This window comes from Phyllostomus discolor, chromosome 10 (assembly GCF_004126475.2).
Source record: "Phyllostomus discolor isolate MPI-MPIP mPhyDis1 chromosome 10, mPhyDis1.pri.v3, whole genome shotgun sequence".
NCBI classification, from domain to species: domain Eukaryota; kingdom Metazoa; phylum Chordata; class Mammalia; order Chiroptera; family Phyllostomidae; genus Phyllostomus; species Phyllostomus discolor.
In genome coordinates, this window is record NC_040912.2 from 45,649,965 (window position 1) to 45,666,833 (window position 16,869).

The 16,869-nt window shown below is 33.6% G+C and overlaps 1 protein-coding gene across 5 annotated transcripts in view; it reads right to left on the reverse strand.

Annotated features, from left to right (window-relative positions):
* RELN (reelin) overlaps positions 1–16,869 on the reverse strand; it is a 567,213-nt gene that overhangs the window by 294,552 nt on the left and 255,792 nt on the right. For all 5 annotated transcript variants that reach the window (XM_036010728.1, XM_036010729.1, XM_028525327.2 and 2 more), the window contains exons 5-6: positions 5,333–5,365; positions 2,539–2,617 (exon numbers count right to left, since the gene is read on the reverse strand). In XM_036010728.1, coding sequence (XP_035866621.1) covers positions 2,539–2,617; positions 5,333–5,365 — 112 coding nt within the window. The remainder of the gene's footprint in view (positions 1–2,538; positions 2,618–5,332; positions 5,366–16,869) is intronic.

Genomic DNA, 16,869 nt, shown 5'->3' on the forward strand with positions numbered 1-16,869 from the left:
AATATCCTGTTTTCCCCCTTCTCTATGATTCTGCCATAATATATTTTCATTACATTCCACATGTTATATAATACAGATATGTTTCATCTGATGTTTGTTTTTCAACCAACTGCAATGATGGAACATTTGGAGACTCATTTAAATAAATTGGCTGAAGATTATTTTAATAATATTTTTGTTCATATCTGGGCTTATAGGAGATAAGAAGAACAATATGCAAATACACCAGAAGAGGAAGAGAGAAAAGAAGGGATGGAAGGAGAAAAGGGGAAAGTAAGGAAAGAGAAAAGGAGAGAAAAAGTAAGAGAAAGGGGGGATAGGGAGGGAAAGAAAGAAATGTAGGAAAGGAGAGAGAGTGAGAGAATGAGGGAGGGAACTAACTTGTACTGAGAACCTATGGTACCAGATCTCTTCAGACTTATCAAACTTTAAAACATGTGTAAGGATAGTATTAGTCTCACTTTTACTGACAAGACAATGGGGCTCAGAGAGGTGAGGCAAACTTTTTGCTTTTTTCAAGGTACCCAGCTGGCAAGGGCCTACCTAGTTCAAGAGTCAAAGCAGACTGGCTGGACCTCAGAACCCCTGCCACCTTCTGTTCAGCAAAGTCATCTCTCAGATGATGAGAATTTCATGCCTTTTTAAAAAATATATTAAAGAGACTAGATGAAAGAGCTGGTTGGCAATAAGGGATAAAGTAAATTTACTCTGAAACATATTTGATAGAAGACAGAAATACATGGGCTTTAAAGTTTTTTTTTTTAAGCAGGAAAAACTATACCTTAAGTAAAAGAGACATAAAATCCATAACTTTGGTCAAGAAAGCATAGATGAGTCATGAAAATGGGTGAAGCAAAATCAATCACACCTTATTGATTTTCAAAACAACAAAATTTGAACCACATAAAAGTCACACTTTGTATATGTCAAGAAAACTCACTGAAGAAAATGAATTAGCCTGACAGAAATGAACTTGCCTTGAAAGAAACAAATCATACAATACCATCTACATTAATGGAATATAAAAATGCCAAATGTCAGGAGAAGTAGAGAATTTTTCCTGGGTAAAAGCAATGCTTAGAAAGGTTTTTTTTTTTTTTTTTGCCTTTTTGTAATAAAGAGTTTCCATTTATTTTAAGAAATTTATATTTATGTTTATAGGAAAGTAAAGTTTTGCTGATAAGTTATTTCTTTAAATGGCATATAAATTATGTGACTTCATGACTCTGTCTAGTCTGATTTTGTTTGTGTATTTACACATGTAATATCTAGAGCTACACTTCTTTCTAGAAAAGACACAAAAAGTTCCCATCTAGTACTTAAGCACCAATATTCTCTATATGACAAGGGCCATTTTTTTCCAAGAAACTCCCACAAGGGTCATCTCTCCTTTTTTGGAACTACTGCATGTTTATATCTCTCTAATCCAGGATTTCTATCCTGGATTATAAACTTTTAGAAAATGTTTTTAGTTTTCCTCTACTAAACTACAAACTACTTGAGAGAAGAAACCATATCTGCTTTTAATTTACTATATAAATAAAATAATTATTGTTTAATATTTGTTGAACAGTAAAAATAAACAAAAAAGCAGAAATGGATATCAGATGCTGACATCTGAGGATAAAGTGGTTGGTTATTCTCTTTTCTAGTCTTGACTATTGGGTGATTTTGGTTGCAACTTGAAAGTTTACATTAGAGCTTCTTCTATTTTATCTTGAACTCTCAATTGTGTATAGAAGACCATCACAGAAAATCCACATTCAGATATTCTCTCAAACTGTGCAGACTGATTGTAGCTCTGGGTCAACAGGCTTATTTCTCCAAAGTCAGCAATAATACAATTGCCAACAAATTCATGCACCCATTTATGTATTCAAGTTTTTAAGAAATGAGTTTTGGTACATCATTTCTTTGCCCTCAAAAATCTCATGAAATCACACATAAATAATCTTTGAAGAAGTGATTGGAGTATAATAGTGAGGTGACCTAATGACTTAGAAGTTATTTGGAAGTATGATTGAAATCATCTGTCATTTCAGATAAATCATTTCCCTTTTCACTTGGCACAAGTGCAATTAGACATATTAAAACTTAATGTTGTTTGGACATTCACACACGAAAGGGATCAGCTACTAGTAAGCTTGTTTTTCTTTGTTTTTGTCTTTGTAATAATGCAGATATTCTCATAGGACTTTGACCCTGTGTATGACTAAAGAGGTATAAGATTCCATATAATTATTTAAGGTTTCTTTTTATCTCATTAAAAAGTTAATGTTTTCTGTGTAAAAACTTAAACAAGTGGGGGGAAAAGCCCCATCTAACCACACCCATGGGTTTGAGGAGTACCTAGGCTTCAGTTCATGAAGTAGACAATACACAATCTACATTAAGCCCAGGTCCCGACTTAAACAATTCTCACTGATAGCTTAGTGCTAAAGAACAATTTAATTTTATATAACTGCTTCAAGGGAGCATTAACATCATTTCTTTTTTTGCATGAAAAAAACCTAAGTGGGACATATTCCTGTAACTTACCATATATTTGGATTCAATTCCAGTTGGTGGTAGGAATCAAAATCATCTCGTAGGATAATACTGTCGCTATGTATTTCAGCTAAAAGAAAAAAATATTTAGAAAATATTATATTAAACAATAGATTTAACTATAGAAAAGGGTCAATGTGGTACATTTATGAGAAATAATAGTATTTTAAGTTAAAAATGAATTTTAAATGAGCAGTTGATTATGTTTGTTTTGTCCCTAAACTGCTAAGGGAAAAAAAGTAAAGACTCTGCTCTTTAGATATATCTGGAAACCAGATGCTCCCAAAAGGAAACCAAGTGTCACCAGACAGGAAAGGTAGGAAGGCCAAGGACAGCACAAACCTATAGGGAGACGTAATACAAGACTTGCCTTTCATAGCTCAACATACCCAGGAGAGATTCAGTGTCTAGCCCACTTTAAAGTATAGACAGAACAGAACATTCTATTTGTTATCAGCTGACCTTACTGGTATTTACTAACCCATTTTTCTCTTTCCTACACTATCCCTCTTGCCCCAGCTTTCTTTCTCTCATTCCCTATATTCACTCATTTTTTATTTAATTTGTCTCAAATTAATGTCCCTCCCCCCACTCAGAGCTGCATAGGAGAAATCATTGACATGAATAAGTAAACCTTCCAAATAAAGTCATGTTAGAAGTCAGAAGGAATACCAGGGAACTATCCATAGTTTTCACTGTATTATCACTACACTTGAGATTATAGCAAGCACACATGTTTTAAGCTCTAGAACTTTGGGCCTGCTAAGAGCAAACAATATTTTCATAGCTATATAGTATGTGATATCTCCACTGAATAGAGGGTGGGTAAATAAAAACAATTTTATGGCCAAGTAAAATGTAAGTGGACTGATTTTTAAGGCTCTGTGAGAAACAATAATTATTTCTACCCAAGGTATAAAAAGTGAATTTTGTGCTTATAAACTCACTCATATGCTTCCCATGATTTGCTTGGGAAGTTTGTCTCAGCTAATATAAATTCTCTGAGCTTATACAATTTTGTCTGAACTAGTTTACATATGCTTTTGGAAAAGTGAAAATCATTTGATCTAATCAACAAAAAATAACCACCTTAGTTTTATTCCAAAGATGATATTTTACCTTATTGGGTGGGCAGTGGCGAGGGGGCAGGTGCTCACTAAACTCACTGAGTAACTAAATTCAACTCCAAATATCAGAAAGCATACTTATAAATTCTCTTTGGTGGTATCACCACCTATAGCCATCCTCATCCTCTTTATATCAGGTACGTCAGCATGTAAGCAGATAACAAAGTCTGGGAAACCAGTGAATCAGCATGTACTGAGAGGAATGACTTTAGATTCAAAGCCTTAGGATGGTAACAGGGAGAATATGGATTTACACTGGAGAGAACACTGTGATGTATTCTGTGCATGGGAGTGATTTAATGATTCCTCTGAGCAATTAGACATAGTTCCTGAAATGCCTACAGGGTACAGCTCTCTCAAATACCCAAGGTGGTTGAGACTCAAGACTCAGCTGGGCCACTGTGAGTCACCAGCCTGCCTCTGCAGCCAGAAGGCATGCTTCTAAGTGCTTATGTTTGTCTGTCAAAGAAGAGCAGCCCCAAGCTGCAGCATTACATAAAAGTAGAGTTTCTCAAGGCAGATTTTCCAAAGAGAAAAATAAATTAATTGGGTTTATAGGTTGAAAGGAAAAGCCCAAGAGACAAACCACTGACCCATCTGCAAGTCCTACAGTGAGAAACATCTGAAAAAGCTAGGGCCAGCTAGAATGACTTCTTTTCATTCTTATTAAGTAGTGCAGAGTAAGAAATTGCTTTTAAAACAAGCTTTCACTGAAAAAGAATGAGAAATTTAACTCTTAAAGATCTTTTGTTGCATATAGAATTCTCTACAACAGCATGAGTAAGCCTCAATGGTTATGTGCTCATGTATCTATTCCAACAGTGTTTTATCATTGACTAAATACTACAGTGTTTTATCATTGACTATCATTGTACAAATATGAATTCAGTTCATCCTTTTAACAACCCTAGGAGGTAGGTACTATTATTACTTCCATTTTACAAATGTGGAAACTGAGGCACGGAGAGGTTAACTTGCTCAATGTCCCATGGCTAGAGAGTGGTAAATGTGAGACTAGACAGTCTGGCTCTGGAATCTGTACTCCTAATCACTACAAAATTTTGCCTCAAGAATTGTGGCCTATGAAGTGCCTGGCACTATGGAAACATCACAAGAAAAATGAGTGTCAGTAACGTTACATGGTGACATTAAACAAAGCAGATAATTATTTAAACAGTCTTGTTCAATTTTTTGAAGAAATGACCAAATTATTTCTCTTTTTACAATGCAGGACTAATCTGAGCAGAAATCTCAAATCTGAAATGAGATAAATTTCTCCATATTCATAGCTCTTTAACCATTCTATGTTCTGTTTACAATGGGTAGGAGAACTGGGGAAAATTCAGCATAAGAATACTCTGTCAAATGGCCACACACAATAGGATCCTAAGGATGAACGTGTTAACAGGTTTGAAAATCCTCTCATTAGCCCTTGGCTGGGTAGCATGATCGGCTCCTCGGTGAGTTGCTATGTTCAAGAATAATTTGGACCTGACTCTAATTACAGTGAATCATCAGCAAATCAGAGAAAACAGAGAGTTTCCTCACCTCTGTATCATCTGTCCACACAGACAGAGGAGTGAGACAAGTATTTAATAGATTGAGTACTAAGGTTATCAGGGTCTTAAACACTTGACATCAGGGTCTTAAACACTTACCTAGATGTAGGTGCATAGTGGCCTCTGTGGGAGCTGAACCAAAGAGAAAAAGGAAAAGATGATTGATTAGTAACAAAAGCAAAATGCAATAATAAATGATCACAAATGCAATTACAAAACTTAGATCTAGGTCATATAAAATAAAATGGTGAGACGCTTTTTAAAGAAGAAGAAAATGCCAATAAATATCATAAAATTAGACATCTAATTCTCTAGCTATATTTAAAAGTAACACATTACTCTTAAAATAAAGATTAGAACACAGGACACATTTATTATTCAAGTTTAGTCAGGTATCCCTTGAAAGACACAATATAAATGTGATGTGATAGTAGTTCATGAATATGACAAAAACCTTTGAGTACTTCTTACTTCCCAGGGGCTGTTTTGGGTGTTAGAAAAATAAAGGGAAAAAGCACCATCCTTGCCCTTAAACAGTTTCTCATCTGGTGGAGGCAACTACAATATGCAGTGTAGTAAATGCTATGATAGAGTGTCCAGAGGATGCCAGGTTGAGATGTGGAGTAAGGGAGGGATACTAATTCTAGGCTGACCAGGAGAAGAGGGTGCCAGGGGATGCTTTCCAGAGAAGATGATTTCTGCACTGAGTTTGAAAGACTACTAGGAGTAAGAGGTGTGGAGGGAGGAAAGGGAGAGATGCTCTTCTTCTGGAGTAAAAGTAATGACATAGAGAAGTAAGAGAAAATGTCCAATTTGGGAGAACTACAAGTTCAGCATGACTGGATGAACGTTTAAGAGGAGGACATAGAAAAGGACAAGTTGAGAAGATTGAGAAGATCATGAAACTGAATTTGGACTTTACCATGAAAACTTAATGATCTGAACATTTATAAGCAACAGAATGAATTTTCAAATACATATTTTAAGAAAAGACACTCTAACAAGAGTTTGAAAATAAGGGATACTGCCCATTCAATACTTTGCCTATATTTTTTCTCAAAAGACTTTCAAATTTATGAAAAAAATTTCAATTCACTATCTAAAAATCAGAACTCATGGCATAATTTTAAAATTTTATATAAGTTAAAGAAGAATTTCAGTTAGATATGAAAACATTTGTTTCTATCACAATGGTCAGTGGTATACTGACCATTACACACATTATACACATTACTGACATATTATACACATTGAAAATACCTGCACTCAGTCATTTGAAACAGGCTATGGAAAGTATCACAAATACAGTTTAGTATACATCTAGAATATATGTGCAAATGCTCTGAATCATCACCAGCTTATGGAAGTCTTCAAGAAAACAGAAGAAAAATTTAATAATCTTGTTCTTTGTGTCAGTGCTTATTGGTCAAGCTGTGGAATTTTTTGTTTTACAAAGATTTATTGAATTTTTACCTCTAATTTAAGATTTTCTGGAAACAAAGAGAGTAGTTGCCAATTATCCAATAATCAATGACAAAAACATGGCACAATGATGTAAAATATGTTCCCTCAATATTACATTGCATATGAATGAGTTAAATTTGTAGTTTTGAAACTGATATGCTTTTGTATCAAGTGAAATCAGCTCTTCTAAAAAAAAGATGAGCAGAGTTTGTTAAGGTGCATGTAGATATTAAAGGAAAATAAGTTTTTGATATTTGATTCAGTTATTGGAAGACCATTAAGTAGGTATAGGACACTTGGATATGTAAATCTCATTTTCAAGGGTAAATTTTATGAAATCTTAAAACAGAGTAAGTGGTCCAATACTTAAGATGTGCTGTAAGTATAATATGTACACCACATTTCAGATAGTTAGTACAAAATGTAAAATATCTCAATAATTTTATGTTGACTATATTACATTGAAATGCTTGGTATTTTATATATTCTGTTTTAAGTAAAATACATTATTAAATTAATTTCTTTTTGCTTTTTAAATGTGGCTACTAGAATACTTAAAATTGTACCTGTGGCTCTCATTATACTTCTATTGGACAGAGCTGAACAAGAGCTAGGAGGGAGATCTGTACTGGATATCAATTAGGGAATTGTTATCACACAGGAAGTGGTGGAGTCATGGAAGATGACTGAGTCACTTAGAGAGAATGTAGGGTATAAAGGTAGCAAAATGAAGGTGTAAGTGTGCATTTAAGGGACTGATAAAAGAAGAGAAGCTATCAAAGGAGACTTAGAGTGTGTTTCATTATGGAAGTAAGGAAAGGAGTTTTAAGAGAGAAGAGGGTTGAAGGAGAAATTAAAATAATCCTAATACAGCTGATATCTATTGAGAACATCTGTTATCAAGGCACTGTGTTAAGCAGGGCCTGTAAATGAATCCAGGGAATTTGGCCTCAGAGGCCACATTCTTAACTACTGTGCAGACTGCTCTTTCAAGAAAGTTCATTGCAAAGACAAGATATGAGATTTTGTAGCACCAAACAAAGGAAAAGTACCAAGGGGATTTTTTGTTTGCTTGTTTCTTTTGTTCTTAAGCTATTATGATAGTTTACCATGTCCAATATTACCTGCCTTAAAAAATTTGCTCTTTGTAGTCATGACATAAATTTGTTAAGAGGCAGGAAAGTAACACACATATATATATATGTGTGTGTGTGTGTGTGTGTGCATATATATATTTATATAATAAATAGAATAATAATTTCAAAAAACTGGGATATGTTAGTTAAATTACATGTAAAATTTATGGCAACTATCAATTAGAAATATTTATTAGTCAAAACAATGATTAGATAAGTACAACAAAATAACTGCAGGGACAGCAATTAAATTACCTATTTTATTTACCTATTTTGTTTTTAAATTACAGTTTATATTCAATATTATTCTGTGTTAGTTTCAGATATATAGCAAAGTGGTTAGAAAATCATGTACTTTATAGAGTGGTTACCTACTTGATTTTAAATAACTCTGATTAGGGCCTGGATCCAATAAAGAGAATAAGTTATAAGATGTTTTACTCTAAGGAGTCTATCCAAATTCATATCTAATTTTTCTAAATTATTTTGGCACATAGCATCTTTCACTGAACTACCTACAACATAACCAGGGGAGGGCTATTTAAAAAAGACCCATGGAATCGACATCTCTGGGAATGCAGGCTCAGAATTTGTATTTTTAAAAACCTCCCCAAGTAATTCTGATAGAAACCCAAATTTTAAAACTACTAGTCTAAATCATATAATCCAACCCTTGCAGGGGTGTCCAACCTTTTGGTGTCTCTGCACCACACTGGAAGAAGAAGAGTTAGTTGTCTTGGGCCACACATTAAATACATTGTGACACATAATCACAAAAAAATCTCATAATGTTTTAAGTAAATTTATGATTTTGTGTTGGGCCGCATTCACAGCCATCCTTGGATGCATGCAGCCCATGGACTACAGGTTGGACACCCCTGTAGCATTCAGAATTATTCTCTGTATTAAGTATATGTTTTTTCTCTGAAGAAAAAAATAAGTTTGCCAAATGAAGAAAATATGTCCACACAAAATACCAACCTAAGCTACAGACTTTCAGTAAACAGACTGAACAGACTTTCAATAAATACTGAAGTGAATTGAAAGCCCATTCTTAGTGGCAACGTATTTTACGATATTTTGGAAAATAAATAATTAAAGATCCAAACCCTTGTAAAATGTCAAAATATACTCACAGCTTTGATAAAAAGTCCTTTAGAATGAATAGTTCAGGTAGTTTAAACACCTAGTAAGTGTCTACCTGGATTTAACTTAACACATTTAAATTATATTTTAAATCACTAGTTAGGAAAACTCAATTCAATATTTTTAACAAAAATATCCACTGTCTGAGATAATTAAACATTATTTCCTCAAAAAAAGGAAATACACTTTGTACACATTAAACTTGATAAAAGGAAAAGTGCAGATTTCCTTGAAAAATATTTACACATGTACAGTATAAAGATAGTCAAAAATCTAGTAAAGTACTGGCCCTGGGAAACTTATTTTATCATTTCTCACCAAGTGGCTACATCAATCTAGTTTTATGTAGTAAAACAAAATTTCCTAAGCTTATACAAAGTTCACCATCTTTTTCACATTTATCAGGGTAAATATACCACAGAAAAATTAGAGTAAATAGCCTGAAGAAATATAACATAGTTCAACATCATTTATTACACTCCCACTTGGATAGTCCTTGCTTTGCCTCATACTACTAACATGGATGAATTACTAAATTCCTGAAGTATGTAAATTTGGAAAAAAGTTCTTTTCCTTTAGTAAATATAAAATGCATACTTCAGACAGGTCCTTATTTATCATGTAATACCTATTGGCATCCTCCAAGTATACATTTCCTGTTCCTTTGCCATTAAAGTAGATGTGACTCACCTTTCTAGATTGCTTTAATGTTTTTATCTCAACTTTTTGTTGGTCTGTTGCTGATTTTTTGCCTCTTTTCAGGACTTCTCCACCCCCACCACCCACCTGTATCCAACTTCCTTTGAAGTGGCTCCAGTTTCTTTGCATCTGAAATTGCATAAACCAACTCTAGTTACCCTATAAAACTGCTTAAATGGCTTATATTGGGAAGTTTTGGTTCTAAGAATGAGAAAACAAAAATGTTCCTAGAGAAGTAGGCTTTGGCTTTGAAGAAAACAGGATAGAACACATCTTTAACAGAAACATAAAGGACATCTCACTTTCTTTCAGGTGTCTCCTTATCGTGACAAAAGACTAGGTCAGATGCTGACTGTGGATATACACAAGAAGATATACTGTGGGTGGTGGCCCTGCTAGTTGTCAGTGCAGATTCAGATGGAGAGAGGGAGTAAGACAGCTTAGAGTGGCCTCTACCCAGAGAAACCACTGTGGGAGAAAGTGCATAAAATGCTCTTTATTTAACTTCATTGATGAGATCCATGAGACTATACATAAAGTATGGACAGAACTTTATACTATGAGGAACTCACTTTGTATCCTAACATAGAAATGTTAACAAATTTGGATATTCCTATATTCACAAAACGGATAAATGTACATCCTGTACTATGGAAATAATTAATTCTGAGAATACCAAGAGTTCAATTTGGTTTACAGAAAAGTATTCATTCAATTACGTATTAAATCATTTATTTTCCCATAAATGTAGAGGCAATTCAGCTTAACATGAAGTTTCTGTCAATAAGTTGTAAACTCTTATAAACTGTGCAATGGTTAGAGGCCAAACTTTCAATGGTGTTTTTCAATTAAAACATAGTGATCATGATATACTATATCCTGCTGTTGGGTTTTATGGATCACTCCAAGGAGATCCATAAACACTGGCAATGCATAAATAAACCCAACTTACAATTCTGAAGATCTATATTTGTCACCAGTCCTAGGCAAGATTACAACACTGCTTTCGGGGTTAATACAACACATGAAGGGTAAATGAATTCACATTTCAATGAACTCTAGATTGCACACAGAGTAAACACACATTTCTGTAATCTTCACTTACAAATGTAATGTCACTGAGATCCACAGAAACTATGTTCTTTGTAAAGTTTGATCAGGTTCAAGTAACTTGACTGAACTGGAAATTGAACTTAATTATATCCTGATAACTTAAGTAGTATGCCGAACATCATCAAAAGGAATCAACTTAGTCAAAACCACATACAAAATATGGAATGATAAACAGGCAAGTTAAAATAAAGATTCTACCTTAAAAAGGTAAAAGCAAGGTAACAGAAGGTAAAAATAATGATAGAGTCTCACTAAAGCTTCCATGTTTTTTTAAAACCCTGTTCCTGGCAAAGGATTGAGGATGAAAGCCTGACATATTATGAAGTGTTTTTAGTTAAAAAAGCCAAAGACCTTTAAAATTTAAAAATTATCAGCAAAATTGGTAGCAACTGTACCAGGAAAGTATTAATAAATGAATATCTAAGTAATTTTGTTAGTGAAATATCTCCTGAGAGTAGGTGGCCAAGAAAAAAAATGGGAAACTTTAAAAGTTTTAATCATAGTAAAATCGTTTCATACTAGATAGGTAATGAATTGTTCTTAAAGAATGTCGAAGTCATTCATAAATGTGCCCTTTAGTTTACTTTACAGATTTCTCTTGATGTTTTTGATAATGCCACTTCAAAGTTATTTGTCCTCGAAATTCTCCAGCAGAAAAGAATACAACGCTTTAGATCAATAATGAAATGCTTCAGTGATATTCTAGATCTTTGCTTAGCCAAAAATTTTGCTGGATAGTATGGAACAATTAAGTGATCTGAAGATCAGTATATAATTTTACTAATATTTTATTGATATGTAAAGAGTACAGGAATAAAGTTTTTAAGTTGATAAGCAATGTAGTTCAAAATAAAAGAAACCTGAATTATTGTTTTTATAAGATACTTCAAAATTTGTTTGAAAAAAATATACACTCCTTGTAGAGCTTCCTTTTTATTCAGCTGTACTATTCTTGCAATGGTTTACTAATCTTCATTAACTACCATAAGAAAAAGACTGGAGCTGTCTTGATTGACTATAAGAAATCCATATTAATACAAATTTGATAAAAACAATTATGCCAGGAATACTGAAGGTGAATGATTATTATGTGACAGTTGTAAAGAGACCCAATTCATATCAAGACAAGCAATTCACATTACAAAGACTAAGGTGTAATGTGAAAATAAGTAAATTCTGTAGCAAATGTTCTAAGAAAATGTTTCTTGATCTCTTTAAACAAAATTAGTATTTATTTGTTTAAAATAAAAGTAGGAAGAGCATGCACTCACACTTTGTTGAGTAAATGAAAAAACACTTATCCCATATATGTAAACACACATGTGTTGGTGCTGGGTCTAGATTCACAGAGTAGCAGGTCCTTTTCTAAGGAATATCTTTATTTTGGGGAGTGAGATTTTTTAGTTTACTATTTTCCACTCAGTGTGAGTTAATCTGACCACTATTATGTGAACATAACTACTTACCAATCTCTTTCCAAAGTTTTATTTTTTCTTTTCTTTTCTTTTTTTAATGTTTTTTATTGTTGTTCAATTACAGTTGTCCCTGTTCCCCTCCCCCATTACTCTCCCCTGCCCTACCCACCCCTCCTCCCACATTCATTCCTTCTCCCTACCCCTTATATTTTGTCCTTGGGTCCTTTATACACATTCCTTGACTTGACCCTTCTCCTTCTTTCCCTCCTGTTACCTTCCTCCCTCCTCCCCTCTTGTTACTGTCAGTTTGTTCTTGATTTCCATGTACACAAATAATGTTAAATACCTATTGCTATTTGGCATTAGACAGAGTTACTCTGTGAACATTACTTTTCATTTACTAATTATATTTTCTCTATTATCTAGAGCATCTCACAAGATTTAATTAATAATTTCTTTTTATGACACTGGCAACAAAACACTAACTGAGTTTTGCAGATAGAAATTAAGGGTCAGAAAGTTTCTGTATACTGAAACAGGAAGCAAACACCTCCAATTTCACATTAGCTTTTATATCATTTGGATCCTAGAGTCCACAGTCATGCTTTTCTTAATTACATCCTAATAGCATAAATATTTGTGTGATTTTTAGTAAATATCATAAACATGGATCATTATACAGTTTCTCAATGTTAAATTAAAGTAGAAATTCTTCATTCACCAACTAAATTTGTCCAAGATACAAGCTGCATGCTGAAAGTAAAGAAAAGTTTCATTTTTAAAAAAGCACTTTTGTGTTTATGCTCTTTCAGAAGTTGAGCTCACCAGCATCCCATAAGGACACATTAGAATGAATGAGGTCATGTTGCATTCCCCTAAAGCTTGCTATTTTGATAAAAATGTTTGTTTAAACTGGCTTATTTTGGAAAGAAACTTTTAAGTAATCATGTAACTGTAAAATATATTTCAGCCAACTTGTTCAACAAATAAGTCAGTACAAATGATGGAAATTTCAATATGCTAGGCAGAAAAAAAAGGGATGCCTAAAAAAACAAATTGAGGGAGTGGTTAAAGAACTTTGTGTTAATATTATTGGTTACTTAAAACTAAAAATAATCATTTGAGTCAGACAAGTACTATATATATATATATATATAGTGATAGCTACTTCTTACAAATAAAGGTATTATGTTATGGGAACTATAATTCCTGAATTGTTTTAAAATTCAAAGGCCCTAGGTAGTTTTGCCTCAGGTATTCCTTCACCTAATTTGAAATTCAAATGTATAAAACTTCTGAAGCTAAATATGACAAATTAGACATGGCCCATGAAGTTACCATTTAATGAGCTATGAACCTAGATTTTCATCTCCCCAGGAATAATTTCTTTATTACTTTTCTGTATTTTATTACAATAAAGCACCATTTGACCTTCAAGTATGATAATTAAGCTTCTAAAAATGTTATAAATTTAGAGTGAAAATAGTTCTCTCTGTGTTCAGTAATATACTTATGGTCAGTATAAAAGATTACTTAATATTTAAAGACAGCTAAATTATACACAGAACCAGCAATATAGGAAGTATTTTTCCTCTTCCCTTCCTCCCCTATTTCCCATCCCAATTGGATTTGTGTCTCATAACAACTTATCATCTTTCACATTATAAAATAAATGAAATAGGAGCAAAACTAAAATATATCTTTATAATCTACAAATGGGGAACAGTGAACTCTTTCAGGTAAGATTTATTCTACTATGAGTTGTCAATAATGATATCTTAAACACTAAAACTTATGGCTAGTTTTTTTTTGAATGCTCATGTCCTCACCTTTTCTGGAGTGATATACACCTATATTTCAAAACTTTGCCTATGATATAAATAAAAGTTTTGAGTGAAAAATCAGAATACAAAATAATATATTATCTGAATTGCTAATGAACTGTTATTTTTAAAAATATGACTGTATAGCAAATTTTTAAAAATCTTAGACCTTTGAGAACTTGAAGAGATGAAATTCATAGATGAAGTAGAGGAAAGGAAGTGCAGCTATAAACTGACCAATAGTCTGAGAATATATACATAACTTTTAAATAGCATTTATACATATGAAGGAAAATCAAGATTATCATCATCATCATTATCATCAAATAATAATAATAAAAACAATAATAATACCACTATTACTAAGAAGAACAAGAAAAACCCTTGTTGCCAATGTTAGCAGAAATTTGCTAGAGGTCTATCAATACCTATTCTCCCCTTCTTTATTTCAACTGGACTAGGGTTCCCAGTTAGAAGGACATTTCTCAGTATCCCATGCAGCTTCCTGTGGCAAAGGAATTAAGTTCTGTCCACAGAAAGGTGAGAAGCGACCTGGGTAACTTTCAGGACTGTGTCATGCCCTGCAAAAAGTGGGCATGCTGCTCTGGCCTTTTACCCTTCCTGCTGCTAGAACATGTAAGTGCTACAGCATCCAGCTTGGCCCCTGGATATGGAAGCTATGTTGTACATAGTAGGACATAGGTGGTCCACTCCACAAGCCTTGGACCACCTACCTCTAGACTGGTTTATGACTGAGAAATATACTTCTATTGATTACAGAAGCTTAGTCTATAGTCTAAAAGATGGTGAACACACAATACAGTGTACAGATGATGTATTGTAGAATTGTGCACCTGAAACCTGTATAATTTTGCTAAAAAGTGTCACTGCAATTTCAACTTAAAATAAAATAAATAAAAAGTTAATTTCCTATTGTCTAGGGAAGAGGTTCCTTTTTGGGAATGGTATCCTCTCTGTATCTCAGCCACAAATGTAAAGGCCAGAATGGAAATTAGAGCTGATTAGACTGTGAATTCCTGTGAATAGAGATGTATATCTCTGACCCCCATGACTAGCACAATGCCTAGCACACAGTTGCTTCAAAAATGTTAGATGATTGTGTACCAATAACTTCAGCAAGATATATTGCTAAGGTCATTGTAATCAGAAAATTCAAATGTTCTAATGTTCTATTCTATTCTCTTCTTTCTTAGTCACTGCTACACATGCTATTATCTTCATTTTTGCACTTTCCTTTACACATCTAAGAATAAATTGTATAATTTGTCTTATTCTAAAATAGATATGAGGCAGCTTACAAAAAGGGCAAACAATTGAACAAGACAATAAAAAGGAAAATCAAAGATGATGACAAATGAGGGACAGAAAAAAAGCATCCAGTTGAGATAAGTATGCAACACAAATGCAATGACATCTTAAGTTTGGTACGAAGCTATCAAAGTTACAGAAATCAAGGAGTTCATGGCATGAAAGAACACACATTGCTCAGGAGAAGGACAGCTATTATACAGAGTCTTGAAAAAGTTTCTCCTGTGATTTCTTAGAAAGGGGACACTGAACAATGCAATAAATATCATTTGAAATAACATCTATCCAACTGTGAATCTTGTAGGGCTATTCCTAATAAAGTCCATCAATGAGGAAGGAAAGAGTATATAATGATTAAATGCTATTATAAAAACAGTTCTTGGGGTACAGGTGGTGTACATTAGCTTCCAATTAAAGAGACAATAGTAATTAGACAATTTTGGAAAGGTATGTCTGCTATATGCAGTTCATTCATTCCCTCAGCTTATATTTGAGTGCCAGGCACTATGTCTGACACTGGGAATATACAAATGATCCAATCTCTGCTGGATCAAAGGGTTCAAATTCCAGTGGGAAATCCATGTAGAAGTTAGCACGTGACAATGCAATATGGTGAATTAAATTCAATTAGTAAGTATAAGGTAGAATAATGATAAAAATAAAGATTAGAATTGGAAGGATAATTAAGGAACATGTATAAAGAACCCATGGACAAACCAAAGGGGGTTAGGATTGAGGGTGAGAGATGGGGGTCAGTGGGGCAGGGGAGAGCAGTGGCAGGAAAATGGAGACAACTATACTTGAACAACATTAAAAAAATAAAGATGATAGAGAAGGAGAGACTTGAGCTGGACCTTTAAGTATAAGTACAACTTCATGGATAAGACACAGGAGTGGGTAATAAGGAGGGTATTCCAGGGAAGGGAACTGGAATATATATAAGCTAGAGATAGGGGACAGGGTGACATATTTGATTAAATCAGTGCTTATTACAGCTGAAGTAGAGAGCTTGGTGAGGGTGGACAGTGTGGAGAGTGCCTAAGTGTAGAAATGAGGTTGGAGAGAGAAGCAGCATTAGATCACAGAGGGCATTGAAAGCCAGGCTGAACAGGGCAAATGACTGTAGTTATGGCATTTGAGGCTGGCAGTTAAAAAATGAGCTTTGTGTTTAAGAACACTGAGATGTGTGGAAGGCGTGAAACAAAGAAATGGCTGTAGATGTGGGAAGAACAGTAATGGTTTAAGAAATATTAAGAAGATAATATAAATTGGTCTTAGACACATTGGGTATAAATGTGGATGAAAGAAAAGAATAAAGAAAGTAATGTCTACCTGTCTCCATTTAGTGACTGAGTTGATTAAGTCACTAATCAGAATTGCAATAAAAGGGTCAAGATTTGGGAAAAAGTCTAGTATATTCAGTTTTAAATATATTGTGTTCAAGGTACCTAAATGACATCCTAATGTAAGTGTGTAATAATAATAATGATAGATAGGGTAGTTATGTGCAA